A 20,746-nucleotide genomic window follows, 5' to 3' on the forward strand; every position below is an offset into this window, starting at 1 on the left:
TTATATTTCCATATTTGCTTATTTATATAAGCTTTATGTTATTATTTAAATCTTCTTAAATTATCTGATTTATTCAGTTAATTAAATTTAATTATATTAATTATTTAAATTATATTGCAAAAACTTATTTTATATATGTATAATCGTATTTATCGCGTGATAAATGTCATGGAAAATTATATAGAAAATTATACTTACCATAACTCGCTTGACAATAATTGATGATTGACAGCTAAAATGACTAAGATTGTCAGTCAAATGGAAAATACCAATGAAATATCAAAAGGTTAATAATAATAATTGACTCCATAGAGATCACAATATTCAGAGCTATAAAATCGTAAATGGATGAGATGGATACTTATGAGAAAAACAATCTGTCGATGGCGGCAAGACGAGACAATCGCACATAATCAAAGACAATTCATCGATATTACATTCGAAGGTAATCCCTGAATCATTGTTTCGCCTTGACGCGACCGGCAAGCGCGTTCCAATTTTTTGGCTGCAGGAGTTGAAAGAAAAATTTATTTCCGTTTATTCAGGAAGGATACAGAAAGTGTACAATGATCGAAGATACAAATTATCGTGTATTCTTATAATTTTTCGTGCTATTGCCAATTGCGGATGCACGGCGGCAGATCTTACGCGTGCACATAATGCGTCCAGCATTCACGATACGCACGGATTTCACGTAAATAATACACTTGCTGTGTAGTTGGCTCGAGAAGATTTTTGCGAGAGCAGTTTCGCACCCTCTTTCTTTCGCTCCGAGAAAATCGTGGATGCTGACGGCGTAAAAATCTCGCCAAAATTTTTCGGATTGTACGCGACTGCTGTATCCGCGTTTATTTAGAGATATATGAGGATTTCGCGAAATTTTCGAATAATTTTCGAGAACGCATTTTTCTTCTACAACAACATTTCGATAGCCTGCACTGACTTCGCGCACAAATCTGCGCGCCTGTTTTTCCTTCAGCCTGCATTTCCCGCATTTCTGTCTCACGTTCATGTATGTTTCCTCTCTCCTTCTTTTTTTCCACATAATAAAAGATAAAATTGCGGGTTGTGAGAGAAAGATCGCGTTTCCCTTCCCTGTTATACCCTTGCCCTATTATCGAAATTGCAAGATGCCCACGTTGATCAACGGTGGTGGTTTTCAGGAGAGGGAGAGGCTAAGATGGGAATGGAGAATGTGCTACAGACATGTCTAGCTATTCCCAAGAGAAAGAAAGAGAGAGAAAAAAAAGAAAGAGGTGCGAATTGGACAGCGTGACAGCGATAAAAGAGCGACAAGACTTTGGCGTACAAGGATGACATTGATGTTCACTACTCGCGACTCTTGACCATAGTACTCCATTTTCTTTTCTAATGGTTGCAATAACAACGATGCGTGTTCTTATAGCGCAATTCTTAAATTGTGCAATGTACGATCTCCGTGAACCTTGGAATTTAAGACAATGACTCATTAACTTCGGAAATATATGGATGACTAGTTAGTGAGTTTCAGACAACATATTCAGAGCTATAACTATATACTTTATACTTTATACGGGGGAATTAGTGCAATAGAGGTCGATAGCAAGGGAAATTGGGGTCTATTCCCATGGAATATGGCAATCTCTGTTGGCGGATCCAAATGTCATAAGATTTGTTTCGTTTTCAAATGTGCGACTTGCTCTGAATCGTGCAAAATTGAAACATTATTGAAGAGTGAGTCCTGTTTTTTATGCTGGTGAAGATTAATTGTGAAGTACGTGACAATAATAACGATTAAATAATACACTAATAATAATGATCGTAGTGACTCAATGCGGCAACATAAGAGTTCAGACGAAATAATTTAAAAAAACTCGGTCATTTAAAAAAACCTGAGAAACTATGCAAATCTGTTTGTGTAGAAAATTTCGATAAATTTCTACATGCTTATATGCATAAGTCATCATGAAATTCTCGATACTCATGTAATTCGCCAAAATTTAATAAGATGTCGCACAATTTTATCGCATAATGTTACTGAAAGTGTAAATTTGCATAAAAAAATGTTCTAACTAACTAAAATGACTCTACATTTTGACAAAAAAAAAATAGTAACATATTGCACCGTGATTAATATGCTTCGCAGAAGTTAATCGTTATATATTAAAAAAGCGTACACTGAGAAAAAAAATTGTTAATTTGACTAAACCGTTCAACTAAAATTATTTTTTAAATTGAAATATTTAAGTTAAATAGATATTATGTTAGATTTAATATGTCATATTTAATTTAAATAATTATATATAATATTCATATATATATATTATGTAATTATATATATAATTATATAATTATTATTATATAACTTATTTATATATAATATTTATATATATATAATTATATATATAACTATATAATTATTATTACACAATTTACACTTACAATATTTCAATTATATCAATCACGTGTAATGTTTTAATTAAAAGATAATAATTTGGTTGAACGATTTAGTCAAGTTAATAATTTTTTTTCTCAGTGTACATGTTATGTGCAACTTTAAACAAATTAGACTTTTGTTAGTTCCGGTTATGTACGTACGTATATACAGTTCAGTTTCGTGTCAAAATAGATAAATGTCTAGAAGGCAATGACGGAGGATTCGTTTTTTTCCAAGTCAAATATATATCAATCATATAAATTAGAAGAACTGTATATTTGCAAACGCGAGATTGACAATAATATGGAAATCCTTTATTTGAGGTTCATGTGAAGAGCGCATTCTGGATCTTCTACCAAGAACAGGCGAGAAATTTAGGAACGTATAATAATTAGAAATATTTTTATTTGCACAAAGTGCTAAATTTTTTTATGAAAAGACAAGCCTCATACTATTCTTTAAAAGTTGTTAATTATTATGTTCAGACGAAATGACCATGTGAATGTGTATGATACTATGATCATGTGAATCATCATATAAAAAATAGATATTTATATGGACAAATATAACGAATGATATTTTCAATCCCATAAATAATTATATACCAATCGCATATTATGTACTTTAGAAGAAAATTAAAAAATTTAATCTTTCGCCTGAGATTTGAGTTTGGAAGAAGATTCTGCAATTGAAGTTGGAAAATTTTTACGCGATTTTTCTCAGCAATGAAGAAATAAATGAAGGCGACTGCAATAATACACACACCATCTGTTAATGGAACGAAATTAATATCTCATTCTCGCACCGATTGATCCGATTTTATCTGTGCACGAATCAAAATAATCGTCAATCGGATATGTGCGAGTGACCACTTAGAATAAAAATATCTATTATAGAGAAATATTCTTGTCTACATGGAATCTACATGAGAGGACGATTGTGATACCAATCGTATTGCAAAATAAATCCACGGCTTTCTCACGGTATATCGTGCGATAATACTAACAATAAATTTGACTGGAGATGCATTAGTGTACAATCATGAATTCATTCTAGAAATAGTTATCTAAAAGGATGACGTGCGTTATGTTACTCGTGACACGTCACGTTAATCATCATCGACGTGCGTACTGTGCACGGTACCGTAACATACTTAAATTTTAGATTCGGACGTGAAGTTTGCGTGAAGAGAGCGACGAAATAAAGCAGCGCTATTACTGTTCTTTTAACTGGTGGGAAAACGTGTATACATCTTCGATCAATAAATAAAATGACTCGACGAGACAGACCCTGAAAGAGTGGAACTTATCATCTCAGCACATTTACGAGTATATACAAGTAACGGAATGGTTTTCCTAATCACTGTACATCAAATCGTAGGCACTTGCAAAGTGTCGTGATACAATTGAGACTTTTTATATTGTACATAAACTTCAACTGTAAATCATAATTCCATTGTATTGTATTATTGTAAAAATTCCAAGATTATAATAATCGAGTTTCATGCTACTGTTAATGATGTTGACTCTGTGAGAAATAGAGATAGTATTTTTTTCTCAAATTGTATCTTCAAATCTTCAACTTGGCCAAGTTGTCACTCTGCAAGTACCTGATTTTTGCATACACAGTGCGGTATTCACGAGTTTCGTAAATACCACAAAGAATGAACATCAAATACCTTGTAGCGTACGATAGTGGACATGCCTTTAACACATGAATCGAAACTGTGTAATAGGAAAGGTGATCGGGACTGAGAATATCAGAGCAGATTTGAGATTGGGAGCGCAAAGGCGAGTCAAATAAACCTGAAAAAACTCAGCAGTAGGTGACAAGTGAATCACCAATCAACCAATTGCCAGCCTGTTTCTAATTCGTTAAAGCTCTTTTTGTTTTCTAAGCGAAAAAAAATAAACTAAAAGACGGCTTTGCACGAAAATGTGTATTTCACGCAACGTAATCATCAACAAGATAGTCAATGGCTTTGCGATGTTTCATTTGCAAGTCCTCTTCTTCTTACTTTTTTTAAAACGAATATTATATCTACGATATATACTCTACAAATGAAACATCTTCAGATTTATGCCAGTGTCGGTGATTCTTGTAAAAATTGTAATGTGCGCTTGCATTACAATTTTTGCACGCATTTCAAGCAAACCATTTTATAGCATTTCTTTCTTTATGAATGGCGAGCTTCACGAAATACTTGATTCTCTGCGACTTGCATTGGAATATCTAATCCTTACTTAATGATAGCAATAGTATTAAGTATCGCGTAAATGATAAAGTTTATATTTAGTACAAACAGTAAAGCGTATTGAAACGCTAACGCTACAGTTACTGCTTGTAAGTCCCTAAAGGAGACAGATCACGACGTGTGTGATTTGCGTTAATGTTAATAAAGTATATATCAACTACTTATATAACTAAACGATACACATATGCATTTTTAAAGCATATTCCACTGTGCATTACAAAAATGCACTTTATATAAGAATATATTCTATTTTTCGTATTTTCTTTTTTTTTTCTTTTTTTCCAACATGCGTGAAACATCCGTGAATACGAAAATTCCCATACATGTAATTTTCTCAAACTATTTCTGTCCGTCATGTAAATTATGTAAAATTATGTTACATCAGGTATTATCAAATCTTAAGTTTCTTGTTCAAGTATTTATCAATAAAAAAGAGTAATGTAATCAATATATACAAAAAGGAAATATAAAAAGTATGATTACTAATTTGTTTCCAAGCGCGATAATAGATTTAACTCTCACGGTGAGGTTCCTTCGATTACGTGTCAGACTTATCTGAAATATATCCAGTGATAAGTAACATCACAGACACTGGCACAATCGCATAAACATTCGGCGTAATTGTTCCCATTGACTGTGTCGATGTTTTTTTTTCTTTTATAAATACTATTAATTATAGCGTTTGTTACACAAACATGTTAACAGTCGTCTATCGATTGACTCCACCTGGATAGCTTCCTCCATTACGTGACATTGTTTTGCTTTTACGAAACGAAGGACTTACAGTGGGCAGTGGATGGTTGCGTAAGAAACGTTTACAGTCTAGATGGCCCAGAGGAGCATCTGTGGATTGGCGTAAGATAATCTCGCAGTGGTCATCAAGTGCATACAAATCCCTCTTGTGCTACTGTGGATGCCCCAGTAGGTCCTTCCTATAACAGATATATATCACAGAAGAATGATACTATTATTAATTGTTAATAAAATGTTGGAAACTTGAATGCATTTCCGTCCGCCGGAACTCCCATTCACAAGTGTAATTGTTTCTATTAGAGACAAGAAATAAGAAGCTACTTAACATTAATATTCGTTCTGCGCGATTTTTTTTATATATAATTTTAAAATGTTAGTGACACAGGACGTTTGTAATTTTAATATTTCTAAGATTTTGTATACGACAAAAACAAGAAGAAAATATATTGACAGATATATTGTATTGAATAAAAAAATTAAAAAAAGCAAACAATTAAGACTGTTACATATTATCATGCGTCTATTCATTTTTACCTTTGCCTGGTGAGATGTGGGAAAATAGAAATACTTCATGATAAATTTCAATTTTTCACTTACTATATATATTGCTTCATATTCATACATAATTATCTAATTGTTTCCTGTATTTTTGAAGAGATTGATTATTGTTCATTATATGTATAATGCCTTACATCCTTAGTAGTTGATAGATTCTGTTTGTATTCATCCATGCTCAAGCCAGAATTACTGTCTTCTCCACATGACTGAACCACTAGCGACGCATTCTCTGTCTACAAAAAAGAGAATCAGCACATTTGAAAATTTTTTTCTAAAAAATGCTTTTGCGCTGTGTGGTATGTACTTGTTCTTCTGTGTCATTGACTCTCCGTTTCTTTCCACACGAATCAAGCTGATCTGATAATCTCTTTCTGCTCGTATCACCTTGGCTTCGTGGCGATATACTCCCACTGTTTCCATTTCCAGCGATATTGCCGTTCCGATGCGCACCACCAGAAACCTGCAAAAAATTATAGTGAGCATGGTTAAATTATAGTGTCATTATGAGAATAGATTACACAGATTAACTCACTATATCCCATTCAGACTCTATGTACATAATTATGCACAAAAACTTTAAAATCATGTGAAATAGTTATTTTTTAGAATTAGTTTTCCTGCGATCTCTCGGTGGACTAAATAATAATAAAAATAATAATAATAAAAAAAAATAATAAAAAATAATAAAATAATAATAATAATAATAATAATATATAATTTTTTACATTACCAAAAAAAATTCAGGTCTGAATGGGATATAGTGAGAATAGATTACATTATATAACAGAGTTTAGTTAATACTCAATGATGACAAAATTCAAGTATAAGAATACTTTCTCTTACCTTTCTTTCTCTCTTCACCAAACTTGAAGATACATAAATAGTCAAGTCCTTCCGTTTTACATGTTTGGCCTCAATCCACATTCCTTCCTTTAACATATTTATTTGTTCTGCTTGCCTCTCAACTGCAATAAATATATGTGTGGTTAATATACTTTTTTTCTACATTTACATATAATTTATATAATCAAACTTACTTGTTTCAACAAAAGATTTGATATCATATGTGAGGTCAATATTGAGACTCTCACTCTTAGCAAATGACAGACCGATGAACCACATGGAACAATGCTTGCCTGGTTCAGGATCCAATGGTGGAAATGCTTCCGGATTTACATGTGCCAAAGTAATATGAGGATTTCTCTCCAATGTACCTGTATGAAGGGTTATGATTTTGCCAATTTGGCATCCACCAATTGTTAGTATCAAAATATTATATAAATGCTATAAAAGTACATGTATGTATATATATTCACAATTTTAAAATATCTTATCATTACAAGACATATTAAAAATTAAAATAGAGATTAACCCACTAATTACTCGGTTTTTTTCCTGAAAAATAATTATTTGTTAATAAATAATCATTTTTCTCTATACTTTTATTGCTTTGTACACATAGTGTTTTTGCAATTATTTCGTTTAAAATTTACATTTACTATGTGATTAAATAAAAATGACAGAAAGAAGTTATAAATACAAAATATTAAATAGTTACAACCTATTTAGTTTTTAGTGAATTAATCTGAATTAAAAGTTGCATGCATTGCCACAATATATTATATTAATCTATTATTTCAATTTCAATTTGCATCTGCAAATGTTAAAAGTTAATTAAAATTATATGATAAGATATGAAGAAAATATTTGTATGAAAATACAATGAAAATACATGTATAGACCTGTTATTCACTCTGTTACCTATTAAATGTCGTATTTTTGACTCGACAAGACCACACCATTCAAGTTGGTCTTCTGCGCTTGAACTTCTGGCCAACAATACAATGTAATGTTTATATTTTCCAAAAAAGTTTGGCGGCTCGAACAACTTGTCCCACGTAGCTTTACCAATGATGATCTCTTCAGTTATGGCTAGTCCATTTTCAAATGCTTCTTGCATAATAGTTCTTGTAGACACAGACACATTAAAAGTAGAATTTTGTTGAGGATATGCTGGCGTAATTATTGGCATTAAATGATATCTGTCTGACACATTTACCTGTAAAAAATAACGAATAAAAGATTTAAAGATGGACAAAACAATTTGAGATAACAATCTTATGTATATTTAATGCACAAAAAATTTTATTATATATGTTTTTTGGATATTTTTTATTGTTAAATGCAATTTATTTGTAAAATATAAAAGGACAGAATTTCTTACTCTTGGATCCCAAACTGGATAACCTAGATTGACATTATCAGGTTGTTTCAAGAGTACCGGCTGTGGCCATTTCCATTGAGAGAATACAAGGAAAAATTTTTCTATTAGAGTTGCTGCCACGGCATTGGGATAAAGCTGACACGTTCGAGCGACTAACATCGCCCAGGATACACCACCAAGATAGCCTAAGACATTACTATATATGCCATGTCCTAAGTATGAAAAAACAAATAAAATATACATTAGTACGTTATTATTAATAATTATTAAAAATATTGTATAATCTTACGTTTCGCCCATAACTTTATAGCCCTAAGAGCCAATCTGAAATTTTCTATATTAGGTACTAAGCGCAATATTTCATCTGTTACTCTGCAACCATTGAGACTTCTGACACACTTTTGATCAAGATTTTTGAGTAGCATGTCATCCCTGAGATCCTATAAAGTTATTAGACATTTATTTAAAAAATCTAAAGCTTGTTGGAAAAGAGTATCTTTGTACATAAGTATTAAATATTACTAACCATCGAGTCTGGAATTTCTTTAAGAGTTAACTTTGCAAATAGCATGTCGATTTCTATACCATCAAAATTCATTTTTATGACGGGTACAAAGGCTTCTTCCACTGCCTAAAATATCATAAATATTGCAAATATCATTGATCAAATTGGAATAGAGGAATTTAATATATATCAAAGATAATTATATATAAATATACATATGTACACTTTTCTGCTTTAATTTTAGTGCTATACATCAATAATAAAAAATTTTTTACTAAATATATAATTTAATTGGAATAAATATATATTATACTAATGAAAAATACATTTACCATGTGAAGTCATATACAAGAGCATCTGATGAAAAAATAAATATTTAATAAAGAAACAATTATATTTTTGAGACACATACCCTTAAATCTGTAACTTCCTCCTGCATCTTCAGTAATTCAAAAAAGGACGTAAAATAATCCGATCTAAATATATGACGTGGTACAACACATAACGCATCGATATCGGCGCCTTTGTGATGTACGCCTAATCTATATGAACCAAATGTGTATATTTTACCACCAACTTGTTCAGCAACATTAGGTGGCATATTTCTAGCTATGCTCGTATCCCTTATCCACTGTTTGACCAATGCGTTCAGTTTGCTGATAAAAATATAAGCAAGTTTTAGTAATTTATATATACATGTATACTTTTTCTCATTATCAACTAAATATATTCTAATAATGGAATTGTACTACACAGTTGTTTATCAAAAGTACCTTAAGATCTCCATTCTATGATTCAACTCTTCTTCAGATTCAAAAACATTGTAGGGTTTAAGGGCCTCCTTCAATTCGTTAGTTCTGGTAATGTCAATGGGTTTAGGCTCTGCCACGCTAATAGCAGATGTCATGCCCAAAGTACGTAAATTGTTCTTCTCATTCGATGTAGAGTTCGGATTGGAATTATTGGAATTATTACTTTGCGTTGGCCACATTGTAGTATCCTTTATTTAAGTATACACCTGTGGAACAGAAACAGATATTTTGTTGTAATAAATAACAAACCTTTTTATTATATATACTTATTTACACAATATATATTCCTAAAAAAAAAGAAAAAAATAGGAAAATCTTTACATATTACGTAATTGAACCGATACAGTGTAAATAATTTGGAATAAATTCGAGCAGACTTGAACCGTAAACTTTCAGTCTAATTAGTCATCATAACGACTCTCCGACCAAATTAATGATTTCTACATGTGACAAATGGAACCGAGTCAATAATCCGACTTATATAGTTATTACAATAATTATATGATTAATAATCTCGATTTTTATGATATTAATAAATATCTAATAATAAATACAAAATAATTAATAGATATATAATAATATTAATAATATTAATAAATTATATGGCCGATAATCTCAATTCTTGTATCGTGCGCTGACGAATAATAAATATGACACTAAGTGACCCAGGTGACGTGGAAAGGGTACCTTACCGCTTGATAATGTTTCGTCAAAGATGCAACCGCATGATAAATAAGCTACACGGAGGACGAAAGTAAGTGTACTTCGCTCGTGTTGTCAGGTTATAAAACGCGGAAAAATCGCACGATGTTAAATCGCGACTCCCTGCAACCGGGGGAACACGCGCCTTCCTTTACGACGAGGTAGCTAAATCGCGCGCGGGACCAGTCGACGCGTCTCTACGGATCGCGTAAACGTAAACAATTTTCGCAGAAACGAGGGGGAACATTTAGAGCTGATGTCTCGGGGAGACGATGCGCGATCCTCGGGGAATCGTGCGAGAGTCTCGTGCAAGATCTGCTCCTCGTTGTCGCATCAATCGAATCGCCGATGGACGCGCGAGGATCCTATTCCCTTCGCTCTCGTGTTACGCTACGTAAATAAATAAGCGAGCATTATCACACACGCGAGAAATAATGGACAACACGTACGTACGACACCACGCGTACCACCCACAACTCTATTCACTATACAAACATGGCTGGCCGAGGCTGACCGCTCGTTTGGCTTTGTGAATACAGTCGGGAAGTACGCGAAACGTCGAGAGTGGCTCACGTCTCGGGAGAAGCGACATCTGAGCGGCCAGCGCGCGTACTAAAATGCTCGAAAAGCGAATCTTCGTAGATTCGTGATTGGTGGACTTGTTTGGTGAATTTTAAAAAGTTGGCAAATCGTCCCTTTTTTTAGAGGATTCTTGTTGGGTCCGATTTTCAACGTACGACGTCCGATTTACTTTACATAAGACAAATTCTCCTATTGGATATCGAAATCGAACGCAGTGTGAATCCTTCATTTCTTTTTTTATTTTTATAATAATGTAAAATATTATATGTATTTTATTAATATTTTATTTTATATCATATAAATGTTATATAATGCTAATATATAAATATTAAATAATATAAGTTAAATTAGTATAACAATGAAATTAATATAATATTATTATACAAATATTATACTAAATATAATATTATATATTATTTTATATTATATATAATATTTTATGTTATACATATAATATTTTATATTATTAAAAAATATGTATGTATTAATAATAATAATATACAGGGTGTTTCATTTTAATCCGACCAGTCGAATATCTCGAAAACCAAGCCCGGGAGAGAAAAATATTTCAGACAAAAGTTGTTTGGTTTCGAGGGGGCCATAAGATGGTATCATTGGTTTGACCTTGAAGAGTCATTTGAAGGTCACGTGAAGGTCACTTCAATTTTTTTAAATGGAATACCCTATATATTTTTGCACACTCTTGTAGCTTATCTCGAAAGCTTTCCAAAACACTATCATTAAGTACCTTTTCGTTAAGTACTTTTTGAGTTATGAGGGTTGAAATAATTTCTTAATTTTACATAAACCGTAAAATATCTTGTAAAATATTCACTTTTCGATTATCTTACCTTAATACTTTTATGTACAAAATAATGAGAGGAATCAATTGGTGTAAAAAAAACACATAGTTGTTTTTAAGAAAAAATATGGAATTGTTAATTGCAAATTACATATTTTTTCTTCAAAACAACTATGTGTTTTCTTTACACCAATTGATTCCTCTCATTATTTTGTACGTAAAAATATTAAGGTAAGATAATCGAAAAATGAATATTTTACTAGATATTTTACGGTTTATGTAGAATTAAGAAATTATTTCAAGCCTCATAACTCAAAAAGTACTTAACGAAAAGGTACTTAATTATTGTGTTTTGGAAAGCTCTCGATGTCAGCTACAAGAATGTGCAAAAATATATAGGGTATTCCATTTAAGAAATTTAAGGTAACCTTTATGTGACCTTCAAATGACTGTTCAAGGTCAAATCATTGTCACCATCTTATGGCCCCCTCGAAACCAAACAACTTTTGTCTGAAATATTTTTCTCTCCCGGGCTTGGTTTTCGAGATATTCGACTGGTCGGATTAAAATGAAACACCCTGTATATAGTAATAATACACACACACATATATATATAATTTTTTTTTTTTTTTTAATATTCCCAGGTAGCAAGATGACGTCTAAAGACGTCTTAATTCTAAGTTAAGATTTTAATCAACAAAATTTTAATTTAGCCTAATCATATATTTTAGATACACATGCATAATCTGCTGTCAAAACTGTTTGACATTTCTAAATGTTGTGTACGTTTCGATAACGTAAGGGATTAGAGGAGTAAATGATTAAAAATGAAAGAATCCAGACAGCAGAATGACATCAAATGACATCTTAATAACGTTTTAATGACGTACTATGACATCATTTGACGTCATTTGAATTCTTTCATTTTTAATCATTTATCCTTCTAATCCTATTCTTTTATGTTTATTGAACATTTAGAAATGTCAAACAGTTTTGACAGCAGATTATGCATCTAGAATGATTAAGGTAAATTAAAATTTTGATTGAAATCTTAATTTAGAATTGACTTAAAATAAATGATTTGAAATTGATTTAAAATAAATGATATAAAATCTCGTTGCTTCTTTTGGGGTTTATAATGATAAAATTAAAACGTTTATAAAAACCGCCATTGGCAGGCTTGCTCGATGAATTTTAAAAAAAAGTTGGTAAGCATGCTTCGCGAAGAAAACAGCGGGTTAAACGCGTTCAAGCTTCTCTCTTTCTCTTCTTGATATCATAATACATGTAGGTATATATTTAACATTTTTTCATTTTAACAATTTGTCACTTATTCTCCTATCTTTCACATTTATCAATTTCTGTCAAAAATTAGAAATGACATTTGATGTCGATAAAAGTGATGTACTTTTTATTTTACAATTCACTGTAAAAACAAGATGTCACTTTACACATTTTTATTTTCATATATGAAAAGTGTTTTACATGTCCTTTTATGCTTCGCATTTTTATATCACAGAATTGCGAAGTCTTTCACATCAAAAAATAAAATCATAAAATAATCCGTTGCTAGGAAATGTTGTATATATAATATACATTCAACTGAAACATAGATTGACTTTTATGAAACAACAATCTGTGGTCTATATTTCAGTTGAATGCACCTAATATAAAAATAAAAAAATATATGTGAACTCTCTCTCTCTCTCTCTCTCTCTCATCTTTCTCATATAATAATATACATATACTTTTAACATTCTCTTGTTTATTTTTAATAATTTATTACTTATTCTTCAATTCGAACATCTAAAAATGACAAATAAATTTGCAGATAATGCACACATATTGATTCTATTCGAAAATGTTCCAAAAGTGAACGAGGGATTGTTATTGATTATGCTAAATTGAATTGTCGACTAGAATGAATTTAGAATTATACTAAAATTGACTTGAAGTTATCTCTGTTTATAATAATAATAAAATTAAGATATTTATGAAACAATTTTATTTTCATAAATCCAAATGTCTTCGCGGCCTTTGCTTTATAGTCGAACTAATTTTATATTATTTATTGATTTAATCTTTGCCAAAAGATGTTATGCATCAACCGAACGCCATGAAAACGATATAATCTTGTCGGAAATTTTCTTAGGCGAGCTCGGTCGCGACACTTTTTCGCGCCTTCGAGGCAAGAAGGCTACTGCTGCCCGAAAGGGGATGAAGAAAACGAGATAACTACGTGAAGCTCGAGTTTCATTTGCGGCTGGAAAGTCTAGGTGCAACTTACCCAGGGGAACACTTTGGCCGGGGCATTTGCTACCTGCCACTAAATTAGCGCTGGAATTAATCTCCATCCACTCTTGTTAATTCCGCGTTGCCTCCGGCAAAACGCGCGACTTCGACGAACATCGTATACAAGTATGTGCCATACAGATATGCATGCCGTATACAGGTGTACATGCCGTATACAGGTATACCACAATGCAGGTATGCCACAATGCAGGTATACGTGTCATACAAGTATGTTACAATGCAACATAATAATGTGTGTAATCGACATATAAACACATTATTTAATAATAATATTGTTACAGCAGGTAGTATACTCAGGTAATATAGTAACCTAGGTAGCAAGATGACGTACTATGACGTCATTCCATTAAAACGTTATTAAGATGTAATTTGACGTCATTCTGCTACCTGGAAATGGAGAACAATTTAGTTAAATAATTAGAAAAATAATTTTTGAGTGATCGAAAATTTCTTTTCGTAATTTTTAATGATATTTTGTTAGCTCTAACAAACGACAAACAATTTTTATCTATTATGGTGAATTTTCTATCAAATTTGAAAATTTTCTAAATAAGTTGGGTGATTATTGACAATTTGACCAATAATTTAATGATTTCGTTGAATTTGTGTTTCGGATGTTAAAATCGGCTTTTTTAAATTTTTTTCAAGAATCAACAAAAGATTAAATCCAACAATTACTCTTGAGACATTGCGATCGTTGAAACATTATTTGTACTTCGAATCTAAAATTTATGAGGCAGACATCTTTATACTTCTTTCTTGTTTATGTTTTCCTATATTTTTCTTTAACCGGCACCAACTTTCCGCACGATTTTTCCTTTGTCTACATCACCCGGGAAATCACGGGTATAACGGGGCTTGCGAAATTAAACGTCCTTGAGCCGTACGCTTTGGGATCGTGAAATGTGATTGGACTCCGTCGTAACTGTTCATCCTAAACGGCTTAATGGTTCTCTGTAGGCCACCCTCTAGATCAAAATCAAATCGAGATGCCATGTGTCGACGTGTTGAAAAATAAATGTAACTTGAGGGCAAAGATATAACGCAATTTTTCGAAAATGGTTTTTTAGAAATTCGATTATTCGAAATTGGATTATTATTTATGTCACGATTCAATCCATTTTTTTATAGTTGGATCAATGTGTATTTATGTTACTCCATTTATAGTTACTATAAATATTACTCCACTATTAGAAATAGTAAAAATTATATTAAATTATGTGACAATTTTTTAATGCTAAAAATAGAAATATATGCTATTTTAAGTAAGAATACAAATTTAGATCTTAAAGTCATTGTTGAAAATTTATATTTCAAGGATATATGAACTGTCAATTATAAAATATAAATTATAAGATATATTTTTCACTTAAAAAAATATATATATATATTGACATTTCTCTCTTTTTCATTTAAATTTATTATGTATATTATAAAGTAAATTTGCTTAAAATTGCAAATTTTTTTTTAATATCTGCAACAAATTTAATTAGATCGAGATGCTACTTTAAATAAAAACATAACGTTTAGAACGTAAAGGCATTGTTGAAAATTTATTTCAAGGATATATGAACTGTCAGCTATTTAAAATATTGTAAATCGTAGATGTCATTCTCTTAAAAAAAAAGTATATTGATACTTGTCTCTCTATTTTCGTTTTAATTTATTACGCATGTTATAAAATAGAATTGCTTGGAGCTTAAAATCGCGGATTTAATATCTGCGGCATAACGCGGATGATTGCTTCTTGCGTCAACAAGGAATTATTGGGCTTTTTTCAATCTCTTTCCATACCTGCGTATGTGTGTACTATGTACTTTGCGTGCTCCGTAAATAACCAGATTTAATTGTGCGCTACTGCGTGATTCAATAGCGTATCGCGAACTGTGAATAAATACGCTCTTCGATGCGATTGCAAAAAGCACGGATGAAATGTGACAAGATCCAATAATTCCCAATGGAATATTGTATATTGCATCTTGCACTTCGTTTTGTTACATCTCATCCGGAAAAAAATATCGTATTTTATTCAGATGAAAGGCTCAATTTCAAAGTCAGAATTAGCTTCGATACTAAATAGACACGTTTCCCGTGCACAGAATACTTTTGTTGGTACTTTTTCTTAATCGTCCACTTAATTAATTTAGGTTTGAGATAATCCGCTTTTTACTCATTGCTTATTCTTTACCTTGTTCTGTCGAATTAAATTTCAACTATATAAATTGACGTAAGAAAAATCTCCAAGAATGAAAGGAAAAAATATTAAACAGAAATAAATAGAAGATAAAATTTTTACTCTCTCTTAAATTTACTTCCTTCAGACAATTCTTTTCAGTCTCAGCTTATTTATTGATTAAATAATTGACATTAAAATGAGCATTTCGCGAATAATGCATGTTGAAGCTCTTCTATAGGAATCAATTTTCTGTTTAAAAAAAAAATTTAAACGCTGTCGTTTTTCGACGTCATCATATAGCATTTCTGCTCGGTGTAGCAAACTAGCGCGAGAAAAGATGGAACGTGAAGACGAAATCGGATTGGAGCTTCCAACCGATTCGTGCCATCGTCCTTTTCTCTTGCCGCTCTACCCATCGCTTCACAGAGATGACATAGTCAACTTTTTTTTAACGCAATATATTGGGGTGGGTAACAGATATATAGCTGGATTCAGGTAAGACTCCATTTTTCAATTTCTCCTTCAGCTGCTCTTCTATTACTGTTTCCGTCACCGGGATGAATCCTCGTTCGATTACCGGGATTGTTGAACGATAGTGTATAAACTGCCGTCTTTTATAAATGCTTTCCCACATTCGTATCGTACTACGTATGATTTTTCAAACTTTTGTGGAAGATTTGTCAGAGTACCAATCGCCATAAGCTTCTTACTGCGAACACGAGGATTATCCTTTTCTCGGTCAGTCTTCTAATAAAATATTCCTCATATAAATCTCTGTACGACTTTGTATGTGTGTGAACTGTTTTAAATATAATGTAGCAAATTACAACTCCCTTTTCTGATGCGAGATTAAAATGTTGCACACATGTTGCGGACATAATTTCGAATATGAGAGATTATTTTAATCGCGACATTTTTATTAAAATGTTTTATATTTTACTATAAATGCTTTCTCTCGCTTCCTGAGTTATACGCATAGTTATTTAACCTTCAAACACAAGCATGAATTTTAGTAGAAATACAATGCGTCCTACTTCCACGATAGTTAATGAAAGTTGTTTATCAAAGTCAGCAAACATGGAGATAAAAGTAGAACGGAGATAAAGGGATCAAGATTCACCGCTAACAAAACAAACCAGAATGTGAAGCTGGTGCAATCTGACAGATCACTACACTACTGGCTGTACCTTTAAGGGTTGAAATAAAATCCGTCTACAGAATTATGTCATATAAAATATTTTCTCTTAAATTGAATCAGTAAAAATTTAAAGTAGTGAAAAGATTTCATCGAAGATCAATGAATTTTTCAAAAACTTACAATTTGCTTCTCCATCTTATATTTCACTAGTTATGACAGTAAGGTTTTACTGAAATATCAACAACTGTGCTACCAACAGATTTTCGTCACAAGAGAATCTCGCGAACTGAAAAACTCTGAATTTAATGAAACTTTACACACATGTCACAGAGAGATAAACAGATGAATTTAAAAATTTTCAGTTGCGATCCAAAAAAACAATTCTGAAGAGTAAAACCAGTTTTCACATGTAGACTTTTTATTTTTCTCGATATATCTGGAAAATTTGAAATATCAGAAAAAATATTTTTATATAAAATTTAATTATATTAATAATTTATTAAAAAAAAATTTTTTTTAATTAAAAATTTTCCACATATCTTTGTAAGAAATTATTTTAATAATGTGATTAAATAAAGATATTTTTACTATAAAACTTTATATAAAATATTTTTCGATATCTCGAATAATTTTGGAGAAATCAAAAATCGAAAAAAGTAAAATGCTCTACATATGAGGTGGTTTTTAACCTCTTGGAATCGTTTTTGGGCTGCAACTGCAAATTTCTAAATTCATCCATTTACTCTTCTTTTCCTTACATATGTATAAAGTTTCATCAAAATCAAAAGTTTCTCTGGTCAGTGAGATCTCACTGTTTGCAGCATTATAACTGAAACCACTTCTTATCATAATATTCTGATAATATTCTGGTTTTCATTTAAGAGAGTACATTCCCATAATTATGTTACAAAACATTTCAACGCAAACTGACGCTCGCGTTTCCGGCAAAATATTGGAAACGCATAATTTTGCGTCCGACAATTTGAACGCGACGCAGTTTACATGTACTTCTCGAGTTTTTTCTCCGCGGAACACGTAGCAACTGTAGCATCGCGATGCTGCATCCGCTAAAATCACGTTGTACACCCCATCGGATAAGTACGCGAGCACGCGCTCATCCGTTAATCATATTTTGCACTTGGAAAATTTTTTTCGCGCGCTTTAGCCGGCGGCGAAATGAGTTCTCCCATTTTCCCCGGACACACTGTGTATGCGCGACCTCGACGCATCGTATCGTTTTCTACACCACCACCCTGTCCATCCGTCTTCATTCGTTAGCTATTTCGCGATTCCGGTGTTTGTCTATTTTCTCTCGCCAGGACATATAGGATGAACGTTAAAGGACAATTTACGAAAGGCATTTTTCATTGAATCGTCCCTCACCCGTTCTTTTTCGGACGAACGAGAAATGTGACAGTCAGCGGTGGAGGAAAGAAATCAAGTGCGACTTGATTCCGCAAGTTTCCGCGTAATTGGAATTGTTTTCTATCCGCGGAGAAAGCTATATTACTGGTCGCGCGGCATCCGAGAAAATGAATCATAACTAGGGATGCAGCTGAACCCTCAATGCGCTACAGCTCTCGTTACTGGTTAAAAACAAATTGGATTTATTGTGAGCTAAATTACCTCAATATCAAGAAGATTGAAAAATGTAGCGTAAATATGTAAAACTACTGCACACGACATTTCTACATATTTTTATACTTTTTTTTACATATTTTTTTATATTTTTTATATAATTTACTATAATTTAATTTAATTTTTATATAATTTAATTATATAATTATATAATTTAATTTTTTTTTATAATTTACATACATATGATTATACAGTTTGCTGCGAAAGAATTATAATGATGACGAATTGTGTGTTTGACTTGTCAATTTAAAACTTTTGTCCATTTTGAAGCTTGAATGCTCGAACTAGTCATTCGGATCAAAAATATATATATTTATAAATATACATATTGTTTATAAGAGCATAGAGGAACAAATATTTTGACAATCAAACAAAAGCGGGGAATTCATCGAAAGAATTTTTGTTCTTCCGTTGAATCCACGATATGAGAAAAACAGCGTGTTTTTTTTTTGTTTTCTTTTCAATTTGCGTGCAACATTTTTGTTCGTATTTGCAGCCAGGGTAAATCATGAATAAAAGCAAATATATTTTTACCTCTCGCATCTTCTGCATCCCCTTAAGGATACGTGTACATTTTGCCCGCCGTCTTTCTTACAATAACTACTCGACACTGACTTATTCATAAGTGTATGAACGAGCGCATACGTTTCCCAGTGAATATATGCGAGAGTACTCAAGACTCGGATTTGCACTTAGATTTGTGGCACGTGTCGCGTTATTTGCAAGGTGCGATATTACGGATCTGCGAGAGATCTAACTTAATACCGGGGGCGCAACAGATGTCGCGGTGTTATTGCGCAATATCTGCGAGGCGTTAATCACAAGATGCCTTACATCCGTTCCGAGCGGATGTCCGTTTCCCTAGTTTCTCGATTCGGACCAGCTACAGCAGCTGTCCGCGTTTCTACGGAGAATTCGCGAAATTATCGAATGTCCCTTCGGCTATGAATTTCGCGAGAAATTTTCATGCCGATAATAATAATTCCGCCTCGTCGAAATTGCGTTATCAGAAAATTGCGCCTTGTTCATCCAGCAAAAGAAATGAGTAAAGGATGTTATTATTTGATAGAGCCGCACAATCGTGTACATCCCGTACTTTTCTGTGTGTGTGTGTGAGAGAGAGAGAGAGAGGGATGTCCCGCATACATTAAAATTCCCTCGGCGATATTCTCGCGAATACTATATTCACAATCATCCGTACCGACAACTCTGCAAAATTCATGCTCCGCCGTTTAATTATCTCTCGACGGGCGGAGCCCGTCAATGAATATCGCAATCTGAATTTCCCCGACGCCCTCGATCGAGTGTCACTATCGATATTCAGAAAGGCCGAGTTTACCCTCAAAGGATCATTATTGCGGGGCTCGCGAGCGCTTTTGGGGGGATAAAAGGCGGCGAATACGAGCGGCGAACGGCCACGATGAAGGTGCCATTCGGAAAAATTGAATATCGCCGGGCGCCATAACTTAGGAAATGACGACGAGCCGGCCAGTTCCGTGGCGTAGGATTTAAAAGTAAAATGCAATCTCAGCTATGCAAATCCCGCATAAATCGGTCGGAATATGCGAGCGAGCTGCCCAGTCGTGTGCCAAGGATCAAAAATTTCCCTCGGGTTATAGGAATTCAAAATATATATTCGATAAATTGTGCTAAAGAGCCGGTGTCTCCTTGCAAATTGCAATAATACAGGATGATTAATTTCAAGTACGCGAGCGCAATATCTTCGAGGCTTGGCTTTTTTTCACCACGAATTCTAGAAATGGAAAAATTGAAGAACAAAGAACGAATTCAGAATTCTTGGCTCCGAGTTGAAGGAAAATTACATAAAACTTGATGTATTAATTTATCTTTTTCAAGCTTAATATTTCCCAAT

At 32.6% G+C, this 20,746-nt stretch overlaps 1 protein-coding gene across 4 annotated transcripts in view; it reads right to left on the reverse strand.

The window, feature by feature from the left end:
• Nucleotides 1-514: 514 nt before the first annotated feature.
• Hrg (poly(A) polymerase hiiragi) overlaps nt 515-20,746 on the reverse strand; it is a 50,746-nt gene continuing 30,514 nt past the window's right edge. The window contains exons 1-12 of one of the 4 annotated variants that reach the window (XR_014437661.1): nt 10,215-10,745; nt 9,484-9,728; nt 9,123-9,366; nt 8,732-8,836; nt 8,495-8,645; nt 8,206-8,417; nt 7,743-8,040; nt 7,019-7,195; nt 6,825-6,946; nt 6,286-6,441; nt 6,021-6,214; nt 515-5,602 (exon numbers count right to left, since the gene is read on the reverse strand). Coding sequence is in view for 3 of the 4 variants with exons in the window: in XM_083093329.1 (XP_082949455.1) it covers nt 5,549-5,602; nt 6,116-6,214; nt 6,286-6,441; nt 6,825-6,946; nt 7,019-7,195; nt 7,743-8,040; nt 8,206-8,417; nt 8,495-8,645; nt 8,732-8,836; nt 9,123-9,366; nt 9,484-9,701 (1,836 nt within the window). In the remaining variant the exon portion in view is untranslated. Of the gene's footprint in view, nt 5,603-6,020; nt 6,215-6,285; nt 6,442-6,824; nt 6,947-7,018; nt 7,196-7,742; nt 8,041-8,205; nt 8,418-8,494; nt 8,646-8,731; nt 8,837-9,122; nt 9,367-9,483; nt 9,729-10,214; nt 10,746-20,746 lie in introns of those variants that run through there. The other 3 variants (XM_083093329.1, XM_083093331.1, XM_083093330.1) reach the window with 3 other exon arrangements.

This window comes from Camponotus vicinus, unplaced genomic scaffold (assembly GCF_025532165.1).
Source record: "Camponotus vicinus isolate PSW18456_S1 unplaced genomic scaffold, iyCamVici1.0 SCAF_3, whole genome shotgun sequence".
Lineage (NCBI taxonomy): Eukaryota > Metazoa > Arthropoda > Insecta > Hymenoptera > Formicidae > Camponotus > Camponotus vicinus.